At 41.5% G+C, this 23099-nt stretch overlaps 2 protein-coding genes across 3 annotated transcripts in view; one reads left to right on the top strand and one right to left on the bottom strand.

Moving 5' to 3' along the window:
* The window catches only part of LOC131233247 (BEACH domain-containing protein C2-like), an 84980-nt gene extending 81001 nt beyond the window's left edge, over positions 1-3979 (bottom strand). Inside the window, exons 1-2 of one of the 2 annotated variants that reach the window (XM_058229894.1) lie at positions 3788-3979; positions 1299-3343 (exon numbers count right to left, since the gene is read on the bottom strand). In XM_058229894.1, the coding sequence (XP_058085877.1) occupies positions 1299-3321 (2023 nt within the window). In that variant the 5' untranslated portion in view covers positions 3322-3343; positions 3788-3979. Of the gene's footprint in view, positions 1-1298; positions 3348-3787 lie in introns of both variants that reach the window. The other variant, XM_058229893.1, reaches the window with a different exon arrangement.
* Positions 1-23099, top strand: part of LOC131233248 (geraniol 8-hydroxylase-like) — a 91922-nt gene that overhangs the window by 52527 nt on the left and 16296 nt on the right. The gene's annotated exons all lie outside the window — the stretch shown is intronic.

Below are 23099 nucleotides of genomic sequence, written 5' to 3' on the forward strand. Positions count from 1 at the left end.
GAAAGTTGACCTTTTAGCATGTCCTCGGAAAACTGTGTACAAAACCAAACAACAGAATTACTGTTGGAACATGCAATTCACCATTTCCTGAGGATTCTATGTCAGTTTTCTATGTCCACATTTTGGTTTGTCTCTGTTGAACAGCCCCTTAAATTCAAAGAAGAAATCTATAGTGGCACAAATCACCCATGGAAATTCCTTTATAGCAGAATATTATTGTGATCGTCAATTAATAACCTGAGTGATGCTCCATATTTTCTTCTGTTCAATTTCTGCTCCATGTGATAGATAGTCATAAACATAACCTTGTCCCAGAAAGTTTGAGGTCAGCAGGTCAGTGTAAATCCTCACTAAATAGAAATTCTCATAATTCAGTGACCAGCTGCCCACCTGATATCAACCCTCCTTTACCTAGGTTGGCGACCAGCTGACGTAGTTGCTGCCGGGCAGAGCTGAAAGCATACGATGGTTACTATTTGATTAAATCTGGACTTCAAACACCCTACCAATTGATGGATCCGAATCTGTAATTTCATGTGTGAGAAAGGTCTCTGCTGTTTCCTCACCATAATCTTTTACCACATTACACCAAAATATTTTAGGCAGATGTATTCGTTTATCCATCCCATAAAAATGTAAATTACCAGATGCTTGATGTGTTCGCAATCCAAATCAACTGACCTAGAACATATATACCCTATTAACAGAAAACCACAGTTCCACCAGTGGAAAAAAGGGATGAATATCAATCCTTAGACATTCCAAACATAAAGAAATACATGTGTGTGCTTCAAAAGCATCATAAACAGATACACACTGGAAGCTGGAAATGATGCACATGACATTGTGATCCAAAAGCATCACAAGTTAATAATACATGAAATTGTGCTTCTACTTCTAAAGCAGCATAAGTTGATTATGTGCATTGTGATTTGTGACAGAAGGGAACAGGCATGCACTGGAAACTGGATCCAATTTAGGCAAGCTCCACTTATTTCAGCTTTTTTCTCTTTTTCTTTCTCTTTTTTTTTTTTTTTTCATTTTTTCCTCTTTTTTTTTCGATTAACAGTTAGGATCTATTAGAAATAGAAGGAAAGGATAAAACTGAAAATCAAGGCAATGGATAAGAGAAGAATAATAATAGTCACTTGTGAGAAAAAGCATTATTTAGAGAAGAATTAACGGTGACTGTTTTTTATTTTTCTTTTTTTTTTAGTACGGTAATGGACCGACTTATGAAAAGAGCATACTGGCAATAATCTATCCACAAAAATCTAACCAGGAATATTATAACCGACCTGCCGCACCAGAAGGGGAAGCATCAGGACAAAAACGGCCACTAAGCAAATTTGGATGATAGAGAAGGTGCAGACTTCCTCCAATTTCTGAATCCAGGAGCAAACTTTCTTCCACCAAAGTCCGGATTTGGTCATTTGTTGCAAGCCATGGTAAGCCTGCACCATTCCCAAAAGAAGGCAGCACATCTCCTCCCCTAGAAGCCAAACGAGCCATCCTCTCTGGACCAATTGGTTCCTTAAAGATATATATGGGCCCCATCTCAGCGAACAGGGGGCACTGGCGCCTACGGCGTTGCAAGCCAGCCATGGTGGGAGGAGGGTTCGTCCCAATGCAGCAAAACGATAGAGGCTTGGAGATCCGAGGGAACTCAAAAGGACGGCTTTCATACAGAGTGCCATCTACATACAATCTCAGCTCACTCTCCGCTTTCCCAAGTAGACTCTGTTTACAAGTATGCTCCAGACCAATAAAATACCAGCATTGTGGCTTGAACGCATAAGTGAAATGCAAGGAAGCTTTCTTTCCCTTGCCGCTACCACTTTCAACCACCAAAAACTGTGCATGAAAGTAGGCCTCCAAACCCTGATTATCAGCCGACAAGAAACTAAACAGCCGTGGCATGTGAACTGTACCTTCGCCAGCAAGTGCACTCGCAGCAGCTGCAGCTGACATAGCTGAGGATTTCCCAGACCTGGCAGCAGCAGCAGCAGCTATAGCAGCGGCAGCCGTAGCAGTATTGAGAGTATCTGCAAATGATTCTACGTAGATCCATGTCGCGAATGCATACCCATTATAGAACGGCCAGCGGCTCTCTCCTGGGCCAAGTAAGCCAGAGCTCTCACCATCAAACTCAAAAGTGTAGGCAGGGCCTCTCGTTTCCATTCCTCCCATGGCATTTTCCAATGCAAGCATCAGATGCATAGCCCAGGATGTAGAAAGAGTTTTTGTAATCACCTGAAGCCACCTGTGCAAATCAACTACACAGAGGGAGTGCGCAGCTAAAATCTGAATACAATGACACAAAGGGGTAGCATCCCAAAGCATCTGCCCATCCGAATTGGCTTTCGTAAAGATATTTTCTGCTGACCCTAAAAGAACTCCTAGGAGACCAGACGCCGAGCACATCGATCTGTTTCTCGTGCACGCCCTCAAAATCACAAGCAGCCCTCTAACCATCCGTGTCCTGGGGGACATGTATCCAACAGAATCTCTCTCCCAAGGAAGCCAAGGGACCAGTGCACCAGCCACAACAGCAGCCCTGGCATTCAACATCACGCTCGGAGGGTTCCCATCTCCACTCTCATCAAAACATTCGACCCCACCCATCGTAACAAGAAGTGAGTTGACCACCGCCAGAGACAGGCTCTCTAATTCACCTTCTTCCGTTCCAAGATTCTCCTTGCCAGAGACAACACCTCTCAGCTTCTCTAAGCACCCAGGATTCCCCATGATAGCTGAATCAACCAAATGCAAGAGCTCCGGGGACACGTTGGGCATGACAGGTTTGATTTTTGGTTTCTGGGGTGACCCTACTGGAGAAGAGAATTCAATGTCTCCATAGAAACCTGAGGAAGAATCGAAGCTAACTGAAGACAATGATGGCTTACCACCCTGATCAGAGAATTTTGCCGAACCAGGGCCTGCGCTGGGGTTGTCCTGCGTATCAGCAGCCAGAGTGACGTCCAATTCAGCCACTGTTTTACCCAAAGAAGAATCAGGGGCCTGGCTCACGTTATCCACATCCGACAACTGGATAGGAGCCGCATCAGCCAGACGACCTGGCATAGCCCCATCATGATCTTTCAGAGACACCTGTTCAAAACTGTCTTCTTCATCGCGGGGTGATCCAACCCAATCTTCACCAATCAGATTCGAGGAGCTCACACCTTGTGAGACGAGGTCATCTCCCAATTCAGCTGCATTGCCAGCTACATCATCCGACGGCGATGTGGCGCTGCTTCTGCTTGTCCCCTCAGTATCCGTGCTAGAAATTTTCCCCGTTTCTTGAGGTTCTTCTTCCATTGTAATTTCCTGACTTCATAAACTAACTAGAAAAAACAAATGGTTACATTCCGGAGTGTGTTGACTGCAGAAAAAACATGGAAACCTACCGAATCTGAACGATTAAACTATCGGAAAGCTCGGTTACTTAATCGAATCCATACACTTTTATAGTTAATGACCCGAAACCAATCTATACCAAGGCACGGCTTCAAATTCCCTTACCTCAGAAAAAGACGAACGCAAAATCAACTTCGAATACAAAGACTCACAGTAAATTCAAGGAATGGGAAAACAAAATGCAGCTCAATTTGGAGCCGATCGATCGAATAAATCGGAAAAGCGAAAGACTTGTAATAAGTAAAAGGAGATCCAGATTACAGAGCTAGGGTTTTTCGTCGTACATCAGAAGATCGAGAACGATCTGCTGCCCCCGACCTCTAAATCGACGAAAGAGAGGATGAAAGCACGGGATGAAGAAAAATACCTGTAGGGATAGATCTCGTCTTATATTCCTTTTCCTTTCCTTTGAAATCTGATTGCGAAGAAATAGAATCAGATGAAGATGTGATTCGGAGTGCAAAAGAACGGAAATGAAATACTAAGAGGCGATTCGAGCGGGAGGAGGAGAAAACACGCGTTAATACGAGCGTTTGTTTGCAAATGTTAATCCGAATCGGCGAACCTTCTTCCAGGAGAGTATAATACGGCTTTGGATAAACTCCTGTGATCGTTCACCACCGTTTTGAAAATGACGGTCACTCATCTGATCACGTCTGTTTTGCGTGACACTCGTGCACAGCAATCCAGACCATCCAACTTTTGGGGAAAACTGTAGACGCAGTACACGTCTAAAATTATTCTTATAAAGCAATCCTAGCCATTTGCTTTATAGATATCAAATGGATGGTGAGAAGTAGGTAGCCAGTTTTCTGAAGTTCAAATGCAGTACCAGATGCTGTGATAATCTTCCCAGTGTAATTTTTGGGAAACGGATTAGGTGCGGCCCAACATGGTCCGGCCTTGACCGTGGAGCCCACCTTTATCTATGTGTGATAAATTTATGCTGTCAAGATTCACCATTAAAAACATCCTATGGCTGTTTATAATGTTTATTTGCCATATAATCTGCCGGTAAGTTGGCACAATATAAATAAAAGAAAAAAATAAATATTAGTAAAAAACTTTTGTGACTCACGTGATATTTTTAAAAATTAATTACCATTGTTTCCTAGAATGTGGTCCACTTGAAATGTGGATCTATTTTATTTTTGTCTCATACTTTAAAATGATCCAAAAAAATATTAGATGGATGGCATGGATATACCATACATACGTCAACGTGAAACTCATCCCACATTCTATGAAACAGGACCTTCGCAGAGCACTCTCGTGGGCCCAAATCACATGAGTATTGTCTCATACGAGTCACCCACCTCACACAGGTGGAGCCCACCTCACACTAGCCACTCATCCCGTGTCTGTCCCTCCATCCACGGCAGCCTCACTTCATCTGCATCTAGATCAAAGCTTTGGATGGTCTAGATTACTAAAGCAATGGCATGTATGCGCTGAAGGTGAAAGTCACCACTATTTAAGAATTTGTTAAATGGTGCTAACAATTACTGACGTCTGGCGCCTACATGTGAAGATGAGAAATGTTCTGATGCCTAGGCTTCGTCGAAGTTCCATGAGATGCGGTGTGTGGAGATTAAGATTTAGGAAGGGGACCTGGTGGGCCGTCCCGTGGATAGGCCACGGCCGGGATCCATGGTGATTGGATGATTGTAGTGCCTGATTGTGGTGGTTTTGGGCATTGAATTTAGACCGTCCAACTCGCCTATCTGCAACTCACCGATAGATGGCTAGATACTACGGTCTCTTTGTTCTTTCGGATGTACCCATCCGGATGACGGAATGCCGGATCGTGATTGCTGTACGCCTGCATTTCAGGGAAGATCAATCGAAATGAGCTAATCACACAACCACAAAAGGACGATATCCAACCGATGATCAACTGTTGTGGAATTCACGGTGGACAATTCTTTCCGCATACAACTGCTTTGGAAATCGAACAGCATTGTAATCTTTACCAAACGATGGATTTGGAATCCGAGAGGCATGGTAGGACAAAGGCATAGAAGTTGGATACCGCTGACGGAAGACTTATATTAAGGCTGATGACCTAAAGTTGGTCTATGACTCTGTTGATATATGCTTTATTATATCTTATGATTCTTTCATTTGATAATGTCGGTAGTGGTTGCACCTGGTATTGATCCCTAAATCAGGCTATGTATCACGTTAGTCCTGCTGTGATGACCCGATCAAACTCACAAATTCATTAGGATTTACAATACAATGGTAAATTTTCCACCTCTCTAGTAATTCTGGTCAAGATAGATGGCCCATGCAATGATAAATCAAGATAGCCCTGCCTTATTAATGGAGGTACGAAGGTTACCATACCTGGACAATGAACATTTTTTGCAAGAGGGAAAAGTATTAGAAAGAAATGGTTTCTCTTAGATGGCTGGCTTCAAATATAGGCTATCTAACAAAGAGCCCTACCCAATTACGGGAAGAAATCATGCCCGCTATTAAGGCAGAAATCTTCCCAGCTAGCTAGTTATCCAATTGCTATCTTTAGAGCCTAACATATGTGCCAAGCCATATTTCACTCACCATGCGTGTGGGCGTTTTGGTGGACCTTGCCACATGGGCTCCACATCCAACAGTAGTTTAATCGTTTATCAATTAGTTTTAATCATCCTTGTTAACGCTACACTTTTTTAATGTTCTATGAGTGATTCTAATAGGAAAGCTATGTAATTGATCATTGCCACTCTCTAAAATATCCCATCAACTTCAAGAGAGATATTGCATAATGGCAACTTAAATTCTACTAAAAGACATTATAGAACAAGCTTGTATTGTTTGCCTCTTAAGACGTCTCATCATATGGAATTGTGAACATGTATAATACATGGTTATCAGTCATATATCTTGATCATTGTATCTGCCACCATGCATGTGCTACGAAGTGGTGATGAGAGCCATGGCTTTATCTGCATCAACCGGTCATACTTGATGAATCATAAGTATGGTTGGTTTCAGCAATTGCTTTGCTTAATTGAATGAATGGCATGTACTATCTCACCTTAACCACAAGCACTTGAGACTGGATGTTAATGGCCATGATAAATGAGCAATTACTAGTGTGGATTCCTATATATCAAGTTGGTTAGACATGAGGCATTATGATGTAGAGCGGGTCGCGGACAGCTTCATGGCCAAGATGGATCAGAAAAGGCCCCGTCAAAGACTGAAGTGATCTGGACCGTCAAACCTTAAATCAGGCGTATTTTGCAATCTGGAATGAGTTATCGGACGTAAAATATATGATTTTGAGGTAAAACGAGTTACTTTAGCCACCGAACCCTGTTATACTGGGTTGTACATGCCAGATTTGCAAAATATCATTAGATCGACGGTCATTTCCCTATTTTAATTCCATTTTTACTATAAATGGTAAGTTTTAGTTTGATTATAACTCTTCATCCGTTGGGCTTTAGGAGTTGTGCCCAACGTGAAAAGTGCTTGGAATAATTAGGAGAATAGCATGGTGAAGCCAAATAGGATACTTACTATTTTTTGGCTAAAAACCTTGCACACTAATAGACAACACTACCGTCTATAAATAGTAAGTTTACTATTTATAGTAAGTTATGAATTCTAGGAGTTTTAATTGTAGTTTGATTCTGAAATTTCTCTCATTGCCTAGTATCTCTATTTAAAGGGCTGCGAACTTGTTTATTTCATTCATTAATCAAATTACGAATTTTATAGAATTTATTTCTATTTTTCTTGCTTTTTTTCCTCGTGGATCCGAGAAGTCTTTATGAGGAGTCCAAAGAAGCTCCATGGATTCGAAGTAGTTATCCTTGAGGAAGACGGTGATCAACCTCATGATGTTCATCCCTGCGTCACATTACTTAAATAATGTCAATTAAAAGATGTGCGTAAAGGATATACCATCAGGGTTGCCTGATTACTCACGAGATCCTAATGGTGCACTTGTGTGAGTCGTTGGTGACTTAGGATGTCTTAATCACTAGAGGAAAATTGACACTATAATTAACCATGGAATGTTTAGAGGATGTTCATATTAAAATAATCTCGGAAAGATTTCACTTTGGTGAATGTGTATGCTTCTCATGATGATGTGTTAGGCACTTAGTTGGTTAAGTTGATCATATGATACCATTGTCATTTGGCATATAATATAGTAGTTAGTTTTATGATGATTCAGGTGTGTTATGTGCACAAAAATTCATTCTCTTATGGATCTAATGAATCTCTTAAATGAACCATGGTTGTTAGGTAATCAAGTTATGATCGTGAAAAGTTAAAAAAACATGATGTGTGAATGACAATTATTGAACTAGAGTCATGTGGTCGAGTGTGGTAGACTATGGGAGCTAGCTAGATTAGATGGACCATATAAACTTATAGAGGATCAGTATAACTCCTTAATCGTCTAGTTAAGAAGTCTTGTTCGATATATGTACTAATGAATTTGAGCACTGAATGATTTTAGGGCAAGTTAGTAATTGTTGAAGTTACACCATGAAAAACTAATGTGGACCCTAATCAATTGGCCATGTGGATGTGATAAGGTTTATCTCAGCTATTAATCTTGATGACTGATACCTTTACTAATATCTAATGTTGTCTTAAACTTATATGATGTGGGTTATGTGAGGAGTTATTCCTCTACTCCTTAAGAACTTAAGATTGAACACAAAGGTCATTAACTAGGAAGAGTCGTGATCTATGAATCTTAATACCCCGATGAGCCATGACCAGCACAATACATATGACATATATATGTGAACATCATACATTGAGATATACAGTCATCCTATGTGAGGCCAGACATATGTCAAGATGCATGGAAGTTTCTCTGCCATCAAGAATTGACTTGATGTTAGTTATGAATTTGCCCTTACTCTATATGGGAGTACTGTATAAACTATGGACATGGGATCATGGTGTTGGACTCTTGGACACTTGCATTAGATGATCAAGTTTAAGTCAATAGTTCCATATGCCAGATTCCGATCCTGGGATCCTACAAGGAGGATTTTTTTTTGTATATACATTTAACTCGTAATAAGCATAACCACAAGATTACCCAATTGACAAAGGCAACATCATCATCACATATCCACTAATATAATCATTTGAGTACAATTGAAAGGAAAATACATATATCGAAATCAAAGCTCCAGAATACAACTGCACGCTCCAAGCTCAACGCCGCTGCAACCTAATAACACCTGCACGCATCTATCGTGCATAAACTCATAGAAAGCTTAGAGGGTGGTGTAAGTGTGTGTACAAGGTAAGTGTCAAGTATTCAATACAATTCCATAATCATAAAAACTGGAAAGTATTGGTAATCCATAAATCGTACAATATCGGAATAAGCACAGATACTAACAAGATCATGAATTATCTGAGTAAGCAGAAATACTCACAAGATCATAGATCATACGATAACAGAGTAAGCGGAAATACGAGCAAGTCCATGAGCCAATCAATATCAGAATACGCAATATATAACAGCTACGCAAACGAGGAGTCATAAAGAGCCAAATATCAAATGCCGAGAATGCAATGGGGTATACAATTCCTGATGAGTTCACGAATACTGTTAACCGTATCTGGACCATATATATGTAGAAATACAGTAACTCAAAATGTCATATGCCGCGAATGTAATGTAATATGCGGTGTGAATGGAATGATCATGTTGGAGTGTGAAGTCGGGATGATGGTACGTAGTATCACAAGCTATGGGGTCTATCACAAGGGACTTCTATCCAAACCAGTCCCATACCTAATTTGGATAGTCAGGCTCAATGTGGTAAACTCCTGATCTCTAGTTAGTTGCACGCTCCAACCGAAATCCCGGTCATTGCGAAGGTACACGTAAGAAATAGTTACGCACCACCAACCCAAGTGGATAGTGAATGAATGAATGAGTATGCAACTCTTACTCCACATATCGGTACAGTTCATCTCTGGAATCATCACCGGGGTTTAGTACACTCCAAATGGCACTGCCACTCTTCCAGCCGCACAGTCCAAGTGAGCATAAGAAACCTCACTATCCGCCTTGCTAATAGTCCGCCAATACCTATCCGGCACGTCGATAGCGGACCCATTCACGAGCCGGTCAAACTCGGCCTAGTATTGCCCCCTACCCTCGGGCGAGTAAGGCCACACCCCCTCCCAACCGACCACGACACGGTGGGAGACGCGATCTCCTGGTATTTGGCACTCGGGCGCTCATGTATCCACTTGGTCTCAACGTTGGGGCATCTCCTGGCCTCGGAGGTTTAGGGATTTTCACCCAGGGACATCTATGGCGCCCGTATGCTAGAACCAAACATTTCGGTGTCCTATCTGGCTATTCACGATATGCTGTGGAGGCTACGACCATGATGTCGCTAGGGCGTATAGTAATCATAATGCGAGATGCATGAGTCATACAATCCAGTCATGCATCAGAGTCTTGCACATACCGTGTGCTCATGTGAGATAACCTCCACCTACCAGGGAGTCTCATAACAACATGCTCAATGACATATGCAATGATCAACCACCTCTCATAACAAACATGCAGATGATGCGTATGGGCATGTATCATGATGTTATGTGTTGTCACATACTCATAACCGGTATCCACAACCAGCATCGATAATCGACCTCGACCATGTGGACACTTAACCAACATTGCCCCCAAGGAATGGCCTACATAGAGTCAAACATATAATGGGCCCACGGCCTCACACAAGGGCCTAATATACAACACAATGAGTCTTACTCAAAGGCCACATATACACAACAGGTGGACCCTGCTCATGGGTCTAATACATATCACAATGGGCCTTGCCCATGGGCCATGAATACATCACAATGGGCCTTGCCCATAGGCCTCAAACACAGGACATGTGGGCCCTACACATGGGTCTTGAATTCATTAAATGGACCATGCATCATAGGCTTAATACATATCACAATGGCCCTCAACTACGGGTCACATATACATCATGCAGGTCTCGACAATCGGCCGTGGCAATCGAATTCGATACTCAGAATCGGCCTCGACAATCGGAACCGGCCAATACAATCGACCTCGACAAATCAACACCGATAATCTACATCGATAATTAGCACCAACAATCAGCTTCGATAATCAACACCGACGACCGGTCACATAGACAAGACTGGGTCCATAGATGAACATATGATCAATCATAATATAAAGATCAGCCCTCGACCATGGTTTTATCAAATCTGGTAGCATGGAGCCATCCGTCCATGGTAAATGGGGCCCACTTATTTGGGTTAACCCACTAAGAGAATGATGAGAATGGGCCTGATAAGGCTTAAGGAAGGGTCACAATGTGGACATCCAACCATCACTGCCCAGCGCAATGTGGACATTTAACCAACATTGCTCCCAAGGAGTGGTCCACATAGAGTCAAACATAAGATGGGCCCAAATATCCAACAAGTGGGCCTCAAATAGTCATCACAGTGGGCCTTACACATATAGCACGTGGACCTACACATCACGGTGGGTCGATACATTGGGCCGCACGCCACACCAATGGGCCTCAATTCAACAAGTGGGCCGCATCAATGAGCCGAAATACATCTCAATGGGCCTCATCACATGAGCAGGAATATTTCACAATGGCCTCACTAAATGGGTCGGAAACACATCTCAATGGGCCACGACGTATGAGCCGAGTATATATCACAATGGGCCACGACCCATGGGCCACAACCCGTGGGCCTCAAATACAAGTGGGCCACATTAATGGGGCCCATATATAAACCTCAGGTGGGCCCTGCTCATGGGCTTCAAATACATAATATGTGGGCCCTACCCATGGGTCTTATACGTATCAAATGGGTCACGCATCATGGGCCCAATACATGTCACAATAGGCCTTGCATCAATGGGCCGCACTAATGGGCCTCGTACACGTTAAGTGGGTTGTATCAAATGGGCAGCACTAATGGGCCTCGACCCATAAGCCCTGATATATATCATAATGGGGTGCCTACCCTGGATGGCATGGATAAAAATACATCTAAGTGGGCCTGACAAATGGGCTACAAAATACATAAAAGTAGACCTCATAACATGGTCATACGTACATCAAATGGGCCACACTAATGGGCCCCATGTATATCAAATGGGCCACACTCAAATATAAGTGGTCATAATGATTTCCACTACTAAAATTTCGAAGGCCCGCCACAACATTTATTTCTCATCTAATCTAATCATAAGGTCTCAAGATTTCAAAGATAGCCGTTCAATCCTCACCGTGCACTATGGTCCACTTGATAAATAAATCTGTATTATTTTCATCCTAACCCTTAAAATCATTTTCCAAAAATGGTTGGATGGTTGGATGAAACACATGCATCGTGGTGGGTCCCATAGGGATGGAAGGCATAGATAAGTCACATATTCCGTGATGGAGGTCCATAATTGTGGACACAACACATACATAAATGGGTCTTAAGTAAGACCCACCAAAATGTTTATTTTCCACCCATCCTAGGGCCCAACATACTGTCCATCCAAATCGGGCCAACATGATGTTTATTTTCCATCCAAACTAATGGTGATAGGGTCACATGGGCCTAGGGCCCGCTATAATATTTATTTGCATCCAACCTGAGGCGCACATTGTAATATTTATTTGCATTCAACCTGGGCCACTGTAATATTTATTTGCATCCAACTGTTAATAAGGTCATATAGACTGGGGCCCACTACAATATTTATTTATTTATTTATTATTATTATTATTATTATTATTTTAACCTGTTGATAGGGTCACACGACATTGGACCCACTACAACATTTACTTGCATCCAATCTGTTGATAAAGTCACATGGGCCAAGGGCCCACCGCAATGTTTACTTGCCATACAACCTCTTTATAAAGTCACGTGGACTAAGCCACTGTAATATTTATTTGTCCACCAAACTTTTGGTACGATTATGTGATCTTGGGGTCCACCATGATGTAGTTCACAAATCCAACCCATTCATTGTGTGTGTCCCACCAATTTAAGGGTCCAAACAGAGTTTCAGGTGGATCCAAGCTGCATGTGGACCCCAACAGTTGATTCCATGTGGCTTGACATACCACCGCATGAAAGATGATGGTGTGGGCCATACGAGAACGTTTTATAACTGATTTTTAGAACCAACGTATCAAATAAAGGGACCTATCAAATGAATGGCGTGGATGTAGAACATACATCATGGTAGGGTCCACCATTGGGGCCAATGGGATCCTCCCTACTTAACGTTGGACGTCCAGAGAGTCTGGACGTCAATGTACATGCATGCATATATATTTATATATTTTTTTTAATCCTAGGTGGGACCCACATTAACCAGATCTACTCCGTCCATTATATCTGTCCCATAAAGTTAGGGGTCCAAACCAAGTTTCAATCACATCCAAAACTCAAGGAGGCCCCACCAGATGATTTTATATTTTTAGGCATGTTATCACATGATTTTAGATGGTATGGCCCACCTGAGTTCCGTATACAGCTAATTTTTGGGATGGACGGCTGGTCCATGGGGACCCATCAAATGCACGATTTCGATGTTCAAAATGCATCACGTGGGGCCCACGGCTGAAGCCGTGAGGTCCAGCCAAGCCATCCGCCCGCCCATGCAGTCTTCTGACAGCAGCAGCGTTGCTGCCTTATGATTCTGTGTTTTTTTTTTTTTCTCTAAATCCAATTTTTCTAGGGAATTTCTTAGGTGGGGCCCTCATCAGGAAAATCTATCCTGACCATTGCATCTCACGGCTCAATATTGACCAAACAAGACCAATATTGAGTATTTTTCAGCATGTAGAATCGTTGGGTGAGTTTTCAACGGTAAAAATTTCCATTTCCTACAGTATGGCCCGCTTGATTGTCAGATTAGCCTCATCTTTTGGCTCAATGCCTAAAATGAGATGAGAAGTGAAATGGGCAGCGTGGATTTTATACATACATCAAGGTGGGGCCTGCATGAGCAGCCCACCTCCAAATACTATTCTTCTTCCTCTCCTTTGCTTATTAGTACACCACCATTTCAGTGCACGCACACCACTTTAGCCACTCTCTGTCCAGCGTCCCTTGGACGTTGGACAGCATAGGTATAACACAATCATCATAGTGGGTCCTATGTGTAGGTGGTCCACGTGTCACCAAGGTGGGTCCCACATGAACGTGGCCCACCATATTTAAATCAACTTGATATTTGTGTGTTTCCATCACTATAAAGTAGGGTCCACATGACTTGTACGGTTGGGATAAAACATACCTCAAGATGGGATTCATCCAAGTGGGCCACACATCACAAAAAATATGAGAGGAAAAGAAAGGAGCACCCACCTCGAAATCTCTTCTTCCTTCTTCCGCCAATGCATGATAGAGCCCCAAAGAAACAATTTCAATGGCGGAGATGATCATTGGATGGTGGAGATGGGAGATAGGGAGGTGGGCCACACTAGCTCTCTCATGGGAGCCATGGACGTGGGTTGCTCCATGGAGGGATTGCTTGGAATGGAGAGAAGTGAAAGAGAGAAATGATGTAAGGGAGTGATGGGAGAGAGGGATGGTGAGGTAATGGGAATTAATGAGTTGACTTATGGGGAAAAGGGAAGGTAAGGTGGTATGGTAGGGTGATGTCACCCCTAGGGTGACATCATAGTAATTAATGTTTTTAGGGAAGTACAACAATAGGGATAGGTGGGTCCCACAATCAAGCGATCAACGGCCTAGATAATGCACGGGCCGGATCTTATAATCTGAGCATCGTATTGACGCACAAGACGCATCGTCGGAACCGCGGCGACGGCACGGTCAAAATGACATAGTCATCCTATGTGAGGCCAGACATATGTCAAGATGCATGGAAGTTTCTCTGCCATCAAGAATTGACTTGATGTTAGTTATGAATTTGCCCTTACTCTATATGGGAGTACTGTATAAACTATGGACATGGGATCATGGTGTTGGACTCTTGGACACTTGCATTAGATGATCAAGTTTAAGTCAATAGTTCGAGAGCACATTACCCTAAATGATGATTATGTGAATGTGATTAACTTAATTGTATATGAAAGATGACTAATCTTTAGACTTGAGGGCATGTGTGTGTTTTAGATCTTGACAAGGTAGCTTTAACTCACTTTATCAGACTTCTTAGAGGATACTAAAAGTGTGTGATGTTGGATGCGTCCATTAAGATTCATTAGTTCTTGCACGGGCCAATATAGTATCCAGTAAGTTTATCTAGGGACCCGTTTGGGATTATATTTGATTATATTGATGACTTATTAATAAATAAATAAAAATTACTAAGTGCATTTTGTTTTAACCATTAAAACTATTTTGATCACTCTTGATGATGATATGATGATCCACTTATATGATCAACATGAAATTTATATTTGGATTTATGATGGATGGCTTGGACAGTAGAAGGATTAGAACATGAGTGTGTACATGTACAATGCGATCTAATAGGTTTCTTTCATAGTATGGTACACTAAAGGCCATAGTGCTATATTGAGAATCAACTAAAAACTCTAATACATCTTTATATATATATATCCTATTGCAGAGAGGGAGCTATCCAGAGCGGAGAGAACTTGAACTCCTTCCTAGGCATTATTGTGTATTAGGGAGAGGATCAGAGAAAAGTGGGAAGAGTGACATCCATCATCCTTATTCATTCTTCGTGTGTGATCCACCTCTATGGAAAGTTGGCATCGTTCTTGACCCCTACTAGAGATTTAATATTGCTCTCTCATCTTCCTTCACCTACAATAGATTAGGGAGAGACCTTTTTAGTTTAAATGATTTGCATTGGTGATTTCAACATAAGAAATGTGTCACGTGGTTCATCATATAAATGAATAATCTAAACCATCCATATGGTTAATTGTTGAGGGTCAAATATTGCATATCAGAGCCCAGTTATTATCTGAATTTATGAACATGGTACTGTTTAACAGCCCAATTTAACTGTGTTTATGCTGCAAGGTATATTTGCGAGCTTGGACTGAAACAGGGTACTAAAAGTATTGATTTAATGCTCAAAATTCACCAAGGTAAGGGACGGACCCCAGGAGACCAAGATTGATAGATTTACACGCCAGAGATCCGAGAAAATTGTGAAATTGAAGCTCAAGCGGCCTTAAAGACATCCAAAATGCAAGATCATAAGGTTCCCACCATCCGTTCGGCTCGAAACTTCATATAGGGCCTAAAGATCATAAATTAACCGTACACGTAGAATTTCAAGCCTCAGATCCCTGTGGAAGTGGTCCAATGGTTAGATCAGCCCACCAAATCTCCTATTTGGGGCCCACTTGAATCTTGGTATGCTTCAAGTTTGGTCTCAACCACTTAAAGGGGGTGGAAAAGTAGATGAATGGAATGGATCTCTCATAACATCAAGGTGGGTCCCACTGATGTGAGTGCATGTGCACAGCACATGAGCACCCGTCGTGCACCGCGCCAAGGAGCTCGATCAGCAGGCCATTGACCGAGCTCTCCTTCTTTGAAACGGATTTTCCGTTTTCATGGCAACGACGTCTGCACAGGGACTTGCGGTTGGGGCTCTGTGGGCCACCATCATGGTCCACATGATGAATATGAACCGTCCATTAGAATCACACGGCCCATGTTACCATCGCCTAGGTGAAGAAGTTTCAAGAGGCAGCAGAGATCGGATATCAACGGTTCAAACGCAGGACGAACGGTGAAATGAGAAATCCAATGGGCCGCACCGAATCTAATCCAAAACCAGACATTTTCAATTGGGCTTTCGAGGAGAGTCCAATGGACGGAGTGGATTTCCCAAACGTCGGCCGATGATGGGCGGCACCAACGTCGCAGTGTAAGCTCTATTACGCAGGGCCCTATTTCAGTGTCCGAAACTGACAGGTTTTGAGGATATTGTACGATCACGGTCATGATCAGATGACAGATCTAATCCGTTCATCATGAAGACCACCCCAAAACGTCCCAGGGGACATTATTCCTTTGGGAAGAAAGGAAGGAAAATGGGTATCTTGGCGCTGTCTTCGTGACTGCATAACAAAGCTTACGCAGGCGAGTGCGGAACATTCCACCGACTCCAACTGCGTAAAGAAGGCGTTCGCACCGACTTCAGCACTCTCTCGATGTGCATAGGTTCTCCAACCGACCTCCTTGCTCTATAAAAGGAAAAGAAAAGGAGAGAGCAAGGCATATAACTTTCGAGGGTAAGCTAGGAGGTCTGCACAAGAGTTTGTTTGGAGATTTTTTTTACTTCCTGTTTATTTTTTTATGATATTTTGAGAGCTAGTCCAATCATGTTGGGCTAAACCTCTTAGCTAGGGCTAAGAGGTGAAGCTTGTAGCATGATGGGATAACTTTTTGCTTGTGCCTTTTGTTTAGACTGAGCTAATGTTGATTTTGGTTTAATTATGGGGAATGTTTTTAGTTTTTAATGGTCTGTTGTGACTAAAATTACAATGGGTCTGTGATAGCTTTGAGCATGTTCCTTTCCTTATTTTGATTATGACGTCAGGGAGCTCTGTTGTTCACCATCGTCTCCTGGGCATGGTCGGATGACGGTACTCTTCCTAACCTTCATACATCTTATGATTGGTTGTTAATTAGTTTAATTCTGTTGTTTGCTTTGTCTCTTGGGCATGGTTTGGTGATGGAATCCATTCTAATTCATATACCTTTCATCTCTTGAAAACTATATCAAAGAAAGTTCAGTTCGATTTCCATGGTTACACCCTTCAACTGGATGAAGATGGGACCCTAAGTCCAGTTGAGTTCTTAAAACAGGCATAAGATCTCCCTGATCTCTACAAGTGGATCCTCTGAATCCCTAGTTCCCTTTCCCTAAATTCTCTAAATTTTACATAAATATTTCACCATTACTCCTTAAATTTATTTGATTTAGCTTTCGTCTTAGTCTAGTTCTAGTTCTACTTAGTTTCAGATAACGTACAGGTATCAGTCCTTTGGGATTCGACCTCGGTCTCACCGAGTTTATTACTACATTACAACCCTATACTTGGGGAGTGAACATTAATCAAGTGTAGAAATATAATTATTATTGAATACGAGGTGTTCTTGGAGTTTAAATATTTGAAAAACAATAAAAAGTATATGTATCCACTGCGCTTATACCCAAAGAATCCAACACATAAAAGGCGATAATATCATATTGCCTAGTAGCCAGCAAGGCGTTTGATAACTTTATAGCTGAGAGGGTGTGTAGTAGCTGATTTTTGGTGAAAACTAGCTCGAGTTGTTAACTCAATATGAATTGTTTGGATATTCAAGAAAATCAAGGATATCATATGATTATTTATTTTAATTCGCAAAAGAGTATGTGATATACATGTTATGCATTCGAAATAATTCATGCCGAGTAGTTTTCATTAATGTATTGGGTAAAATTATATTATAAGTTATGGTCTGGCACATGCCTTTAATTAGATTAGTAAGGGAAATTTCTTGATTAAAAGATAAAACTTGATTAGAGTATCATATTTCATGACTCATGATAGCATTACTCCTATCTTGTGATCACTCGTCTCTAGTGTAGTGGGATTAATTGTTGATTGGGTTGAAGAAGAAGCTTATGAAGGCCTTAACATACACAAGCTGGGATTAGTCCATCAATGTTGTGGATCGCACATGTCAGAGATGAGACGAGACTAGGTCTTAGTGGGTCATCACATTGTGACAAGACCATTGACGCTTGGTATTGATGTTGTAGTAAGTTTGCATAATTCTTTATGGATCTGGTCAATAGGGAGACTAAAATCTCATGTAGGTTGTGCCTTTTCTCATAGTTGAAAGAGAGCTCTGCACCTTGGCACGAATGCTGCAATAAGTCTATGCCATAGGAAAGCTTGATCATTGAGATCTTGTGAGATGGTTTGTGTCGTAGCATATGACCCTACTTATGAGGCATGTCATATAGAATCTCATGGCTTTCCTAGGAGTCTTGGTGCATGGTAGGGACCTCCTAGTGTGACAGAATGTTCAGGCAAGTGAAACTCATCTTGGTGTGTGTGTGTTTGCACTTGGATTTTTATTTCTAGAGGAGTTAAAGAATGTTCAAAAGTGGTTGTATGAAGTAATCAAAGTATTCCCTTGGAATGTGTGCAAAGGGTATTTATAAGTTTATTGATTTGGTTTTTCTAGCTTGCAAATGCAATTGATTTGTCTAGACCTTAGCGCTTGCTTTGGAGGTTTATAGCACATGGTATCTTTCCCCATGTGCTAAGGATAGAGCTGGGTAGAAACCAACCCAATCCGAACCAAATCGAAGGCCTAGATCGGTGCGGTTCGAGTAGGATCGATCAGATCCGATTGTACATCGGATCGAGTTCGGATCGTGGTCAATTCGGATCGATCCGATCGTACATCAAATCGAGTTCAGATCGTGGTCAATCCGAACCGATTCGATCCGAATGGACCCGATCCGCACAATGTTCATTCAACATTGTTTCCTGTAATGTTGTCCACTTGAGATTGGGATATACCTCATTTTTGGTTTAATACTATAAAATGATCTAGAAAAATAGATGGACGACATGGATGAAATAAATACATCATGGTGGGGTCCACAGAGCACCGACCACTAGCCATTGGCTAGTGGCGGGGGAGTAGCCAATATGTCCTCTCAGCCTCAACACATGACTCGAGATGCATTGAGCACCGAGCTTGCCAGACTGCCAAAAGAAAAGAAAGAGACAAGAAATGGTTCTCTATGGTCGAGCTCATGGGAACTTCCCATGAGGTCAAGCTGTGTGGGCCTCACCGTGATGTGTGTCTAACATCAACACCGTGCATTTGATGGGTCCCCTTTAAATTATGGGATATCCCAAAAATCAGCCGTATACGGAACTCAGGTGGGCCATACCATCTAAAATCATGTGAAGACATTCCTAAAACCTATAAAAGCACTTGGTGGGGCCCGCCTAAAAATTGGATGCATCTGAAACTTGGTATGACCCCTCATTCAAGTGGGAGACACATAATGGATGGTCTGGATTTGTGAACCACACCTCAGTGGGCCCAAAACATGATTATGAATGTTTTATTGGAGGGTAACCCGCAACCCCTCTCAACTTTTTAACGTGAAGCAGACTAGTAGGTATACCATGCTGGTGTATTGACGTCAGCAAGTTATGTGGGTCCCATCATGAGATATGTGTTATATCCAAACCGTCTATCCATTTGGTGGGCTCGTCTTATGGCCTTAGCTGAAAAATAAGATAGATCTAAAGATCAAGCGGACCACATTGCAAAAAATATAAATTTTAAATAGAATATTCGATCCGAACCATACCCAACCCGATTCAACTCAGTTTCCTTGACCGAGTTAGACTCAATTTGGGTCAGGCCAGTAATGCAACGGATTGGATAGAGTCAGAGGACCCGAACTTGGTCCCGAATTGGATCGAGTTCGGGTCATGCATTGAAAGTTTCGGACCGAGTCGAGTTGGACCCAATCCGGTTCGACTCGACTCGATCGATGCCCACCTCTAGCTAAGGATGGCTTTTGATGGCTTACCCTTTAGTCACAAAGAAGTGACATCATCTTGTAGCGTAGGCTTGAGCGGATGAATTTGAGTGGTGTAATTAGTCCATCGGGTGCATGGAGGCTTGTTTTGTTTAAGTACCAAAAATTAAATGTCAACACTTGTATACATGATCAAAAGAACATAAAACCAAGACACAATCTCAACCCTTCAATTTTGAGATTTTGAAATTTGATTTCATTTACATGATGATTTATGTAGAGATTAAAAAAAAAAACTGTAGAACTGTTATGTCTTCATGTTTTTCAAAACCTACTAGCACTTATAAAATTATTTTAATTGAAAAAATTATAGGCATTAAATATATAAGTAGCAATTTGCCAAGCTAGGGCTAGGCTAGGGTTCGCCTTGGCCAAGCCTAGTCCCTTAAGTCATGGCCCTAGCTTTATAGTGATAGTCCTATAAGGAAAAGAATGACACGAACAAAGGTTTGGAATAATCTGAATCTAAGCTACATACGTATAAGTATCTCTTCTCTCCATGATGAATTCCATTATATAAATGATTTTGATCATAAAATCACGACCATAAATTTAGAAGTGCTCTTAAACTGCACATGTACATTAAATGAGACCACCCACAAATGTCTTTGAGCCATTCGATCTTTTGTACAAAAATAACCTACTTAATGATTGAACTAAGCCAATAAGCTGGTCCATTCATTATTTGCTTAGCTTGGCCCAAGCCTAGCTCTCAATCAAGTTTAGGGCTCAAGCCCTCGACCTATTATCACCCTCCATCAAAGTTGTGCGTATCTAAGGGTAGGGCTGGTCACTTTGTATATAAATTTTTTCCCTTACAACGGAGATAAGAAAATAAAATAGTATTTATATAGAAAATCGGCTAATGACAAAAATGTTCATAAGAAATTTGATGAATGTGGGAAAATCCTAATTATGCATGCAAATAAAGATTTATATATACAAATGGAGTCACATAAATTTTGGATTAAATTGATATTTGTTTTACCTCTTTATTTGGGGTGTGGTCTACTTGAACTTTGGATATGACTCATTTTGGGCTAATGCTCTAAAATGATATCTCCAAATGGTTGAATGGTGTGAATATAATAAATACATTATTATGGGGCCCATGTAACTTTGATCTCCTTTGAACCGTTCGTACAATTCAAAGCTTGAGAAGCATAACGCTCGTCTTGGCACAATGGGTACCCACACCAGCCAGGTCAGTGGTGGCCGGTACACCAGCCGATCTGCTTAGACAATGCCTGCCATGTAGGCAAATCCGGCCAGAAGGGGATTCGCTGGTGTACCTTACATACCACTGACCTGGCTAGTGTGTTGACATCACTTGGTTCTATGATTCCCATTCATCCATTTAACTAGCTCTCCATAATGCTTGAGCCGAAAAATAAGATAAATTCAAAGATCAAGAGAACCCAGATGCAAAATATAGTGGGAGATTGAACATCTACCATTAAAACCCTTTTGGGGTCGTACAAGTTTTGAATCAATATGATACTTGTTTTTCCTCTTCATCTAAGTTTTTATGACCTCATGAACATATGGAAAACAAACGCTATAATGGACGTTATGTATGTTTTAATTGTGAGAATCATTGTCCCACTACTATTCGTGGTGTTCTCCACTAGCTTTAGATATGACTCATATTTGTGCTCATGCTCTAAAATGATCTCTCAAAATGAATGATTGGTGTAGATATAATAAATATATTGTTGTGGAGCCCATGTAACTTTGATCTCCTTTGAACCGTTCCTACAACTAGGAGTGGCGCTCCTCTTTGAGCGACACATACTGGTCAATCCACTTCCAATCCGGCCCACCCTGTACCTATCAGGATTGGGGTAAGCCACCAACTAGCGATTGACAAGTTCTATATAAACTCACTTTTCTAAAATTTTCTTTTCCAATGGAGATGGCTTTACCGTATCTATCCACCATTGATGATAGACCAGTCTACGGAGAACTTTAATCATGCATGAAGAACACTATAAAATGGCCCATGGAATGAAAGCGATGGAGATGACCCTTGATGGTTTTCATTTCTCTATGGGATGCTTCAGATAGGGCCATTGATGTAGGGATGAACGCAGGGATGGACGTAATGAGGTCGAGCACCATCTTCCTCAAGAGGATAACTATTCCGAATCCACGGAATTTCTCTAGACTCCTCACAAAGCCATCTCAAATCAATGGGAAAGAAAGTAGGTAAAATAAAAAATAAATTCTATAAAATTCGAAATTGATTAATGAATTAAATAAACGAGTTGACAACCCTTTAAATAAGGATACCAAGCAATGAGAGAGAAATCAGAAGCAAACTACAATTAAAACTCTTAGAATTGGCAACTTACTATAAATAATAAAATTACTATTTATAGACGGTCATATGTCTGCTAGTGCGTAAGGTTTTTGGCCAAAAATAGTAAGTGTCCTATTTGGCTATAATCAAATTAAAAATTATTATTTATAGTAAAAACGAAATAAAAATATGGAAATGGTTGTTGATCCGAGGGTACTTCGCAAATTCGGCTTACGCAACCCGACATAGCTAGGTTGGTTGACTAAAGTAGATCGTTCTATCCCAAAATCATATATTTTACGCCTAATAACTCATTCCGGATTGGGAGATACATTCGATCTAATTAAGGTCTGACAGTTCGGATCACTTCTGTCGTCAACTGAACCTTTTCTGATCCATCTTAACCATGAAACTGTCCGCGACCCGCTATACATCAGCCACTATTTTTATCGTCCCATAATGTCCAAATACAGGAGCCTGTGTTGCAGGTTTCACCACTGAGGTCTTGGTATCGTTTTCCCCGTGGGGTAGCTAACAGTAAAGCGTGAACTGACAGCGGGTGTACCAACAAGCTAACCGAAAAAAAAAAAAGAAAAAGAAGGAAGGAAAGAGGTCCACTTAGGCTCACCGCCAGGCGTGATGGTACAGCCAGGAATTGGTTGAGGCCGTCCATTTGGTGGGCCGCATCGTGGATGTCCAACCGTACAAAAACTGCATCAACTGAATGACTAGCCGTCCCATTAATTCACTCTCCCCTTTAAAGGTGGACCTTTGACCTAA

This window comes from Magnolia sinica, chromosome 18 (assembly GCF_029962835.1).
Source record: "Magnolia sinica isolate HGM2019 chromosome 18, MsV1, whole genome shotgun sequence".
In the NCBI taxonomy this organism is placed as follows: Eukaryota; Viridiplantae; Streptophyta; class Magnoliopsida; order Magnoliales; family Magnoliaceae; genus Magnolia; species Magnolia sinica.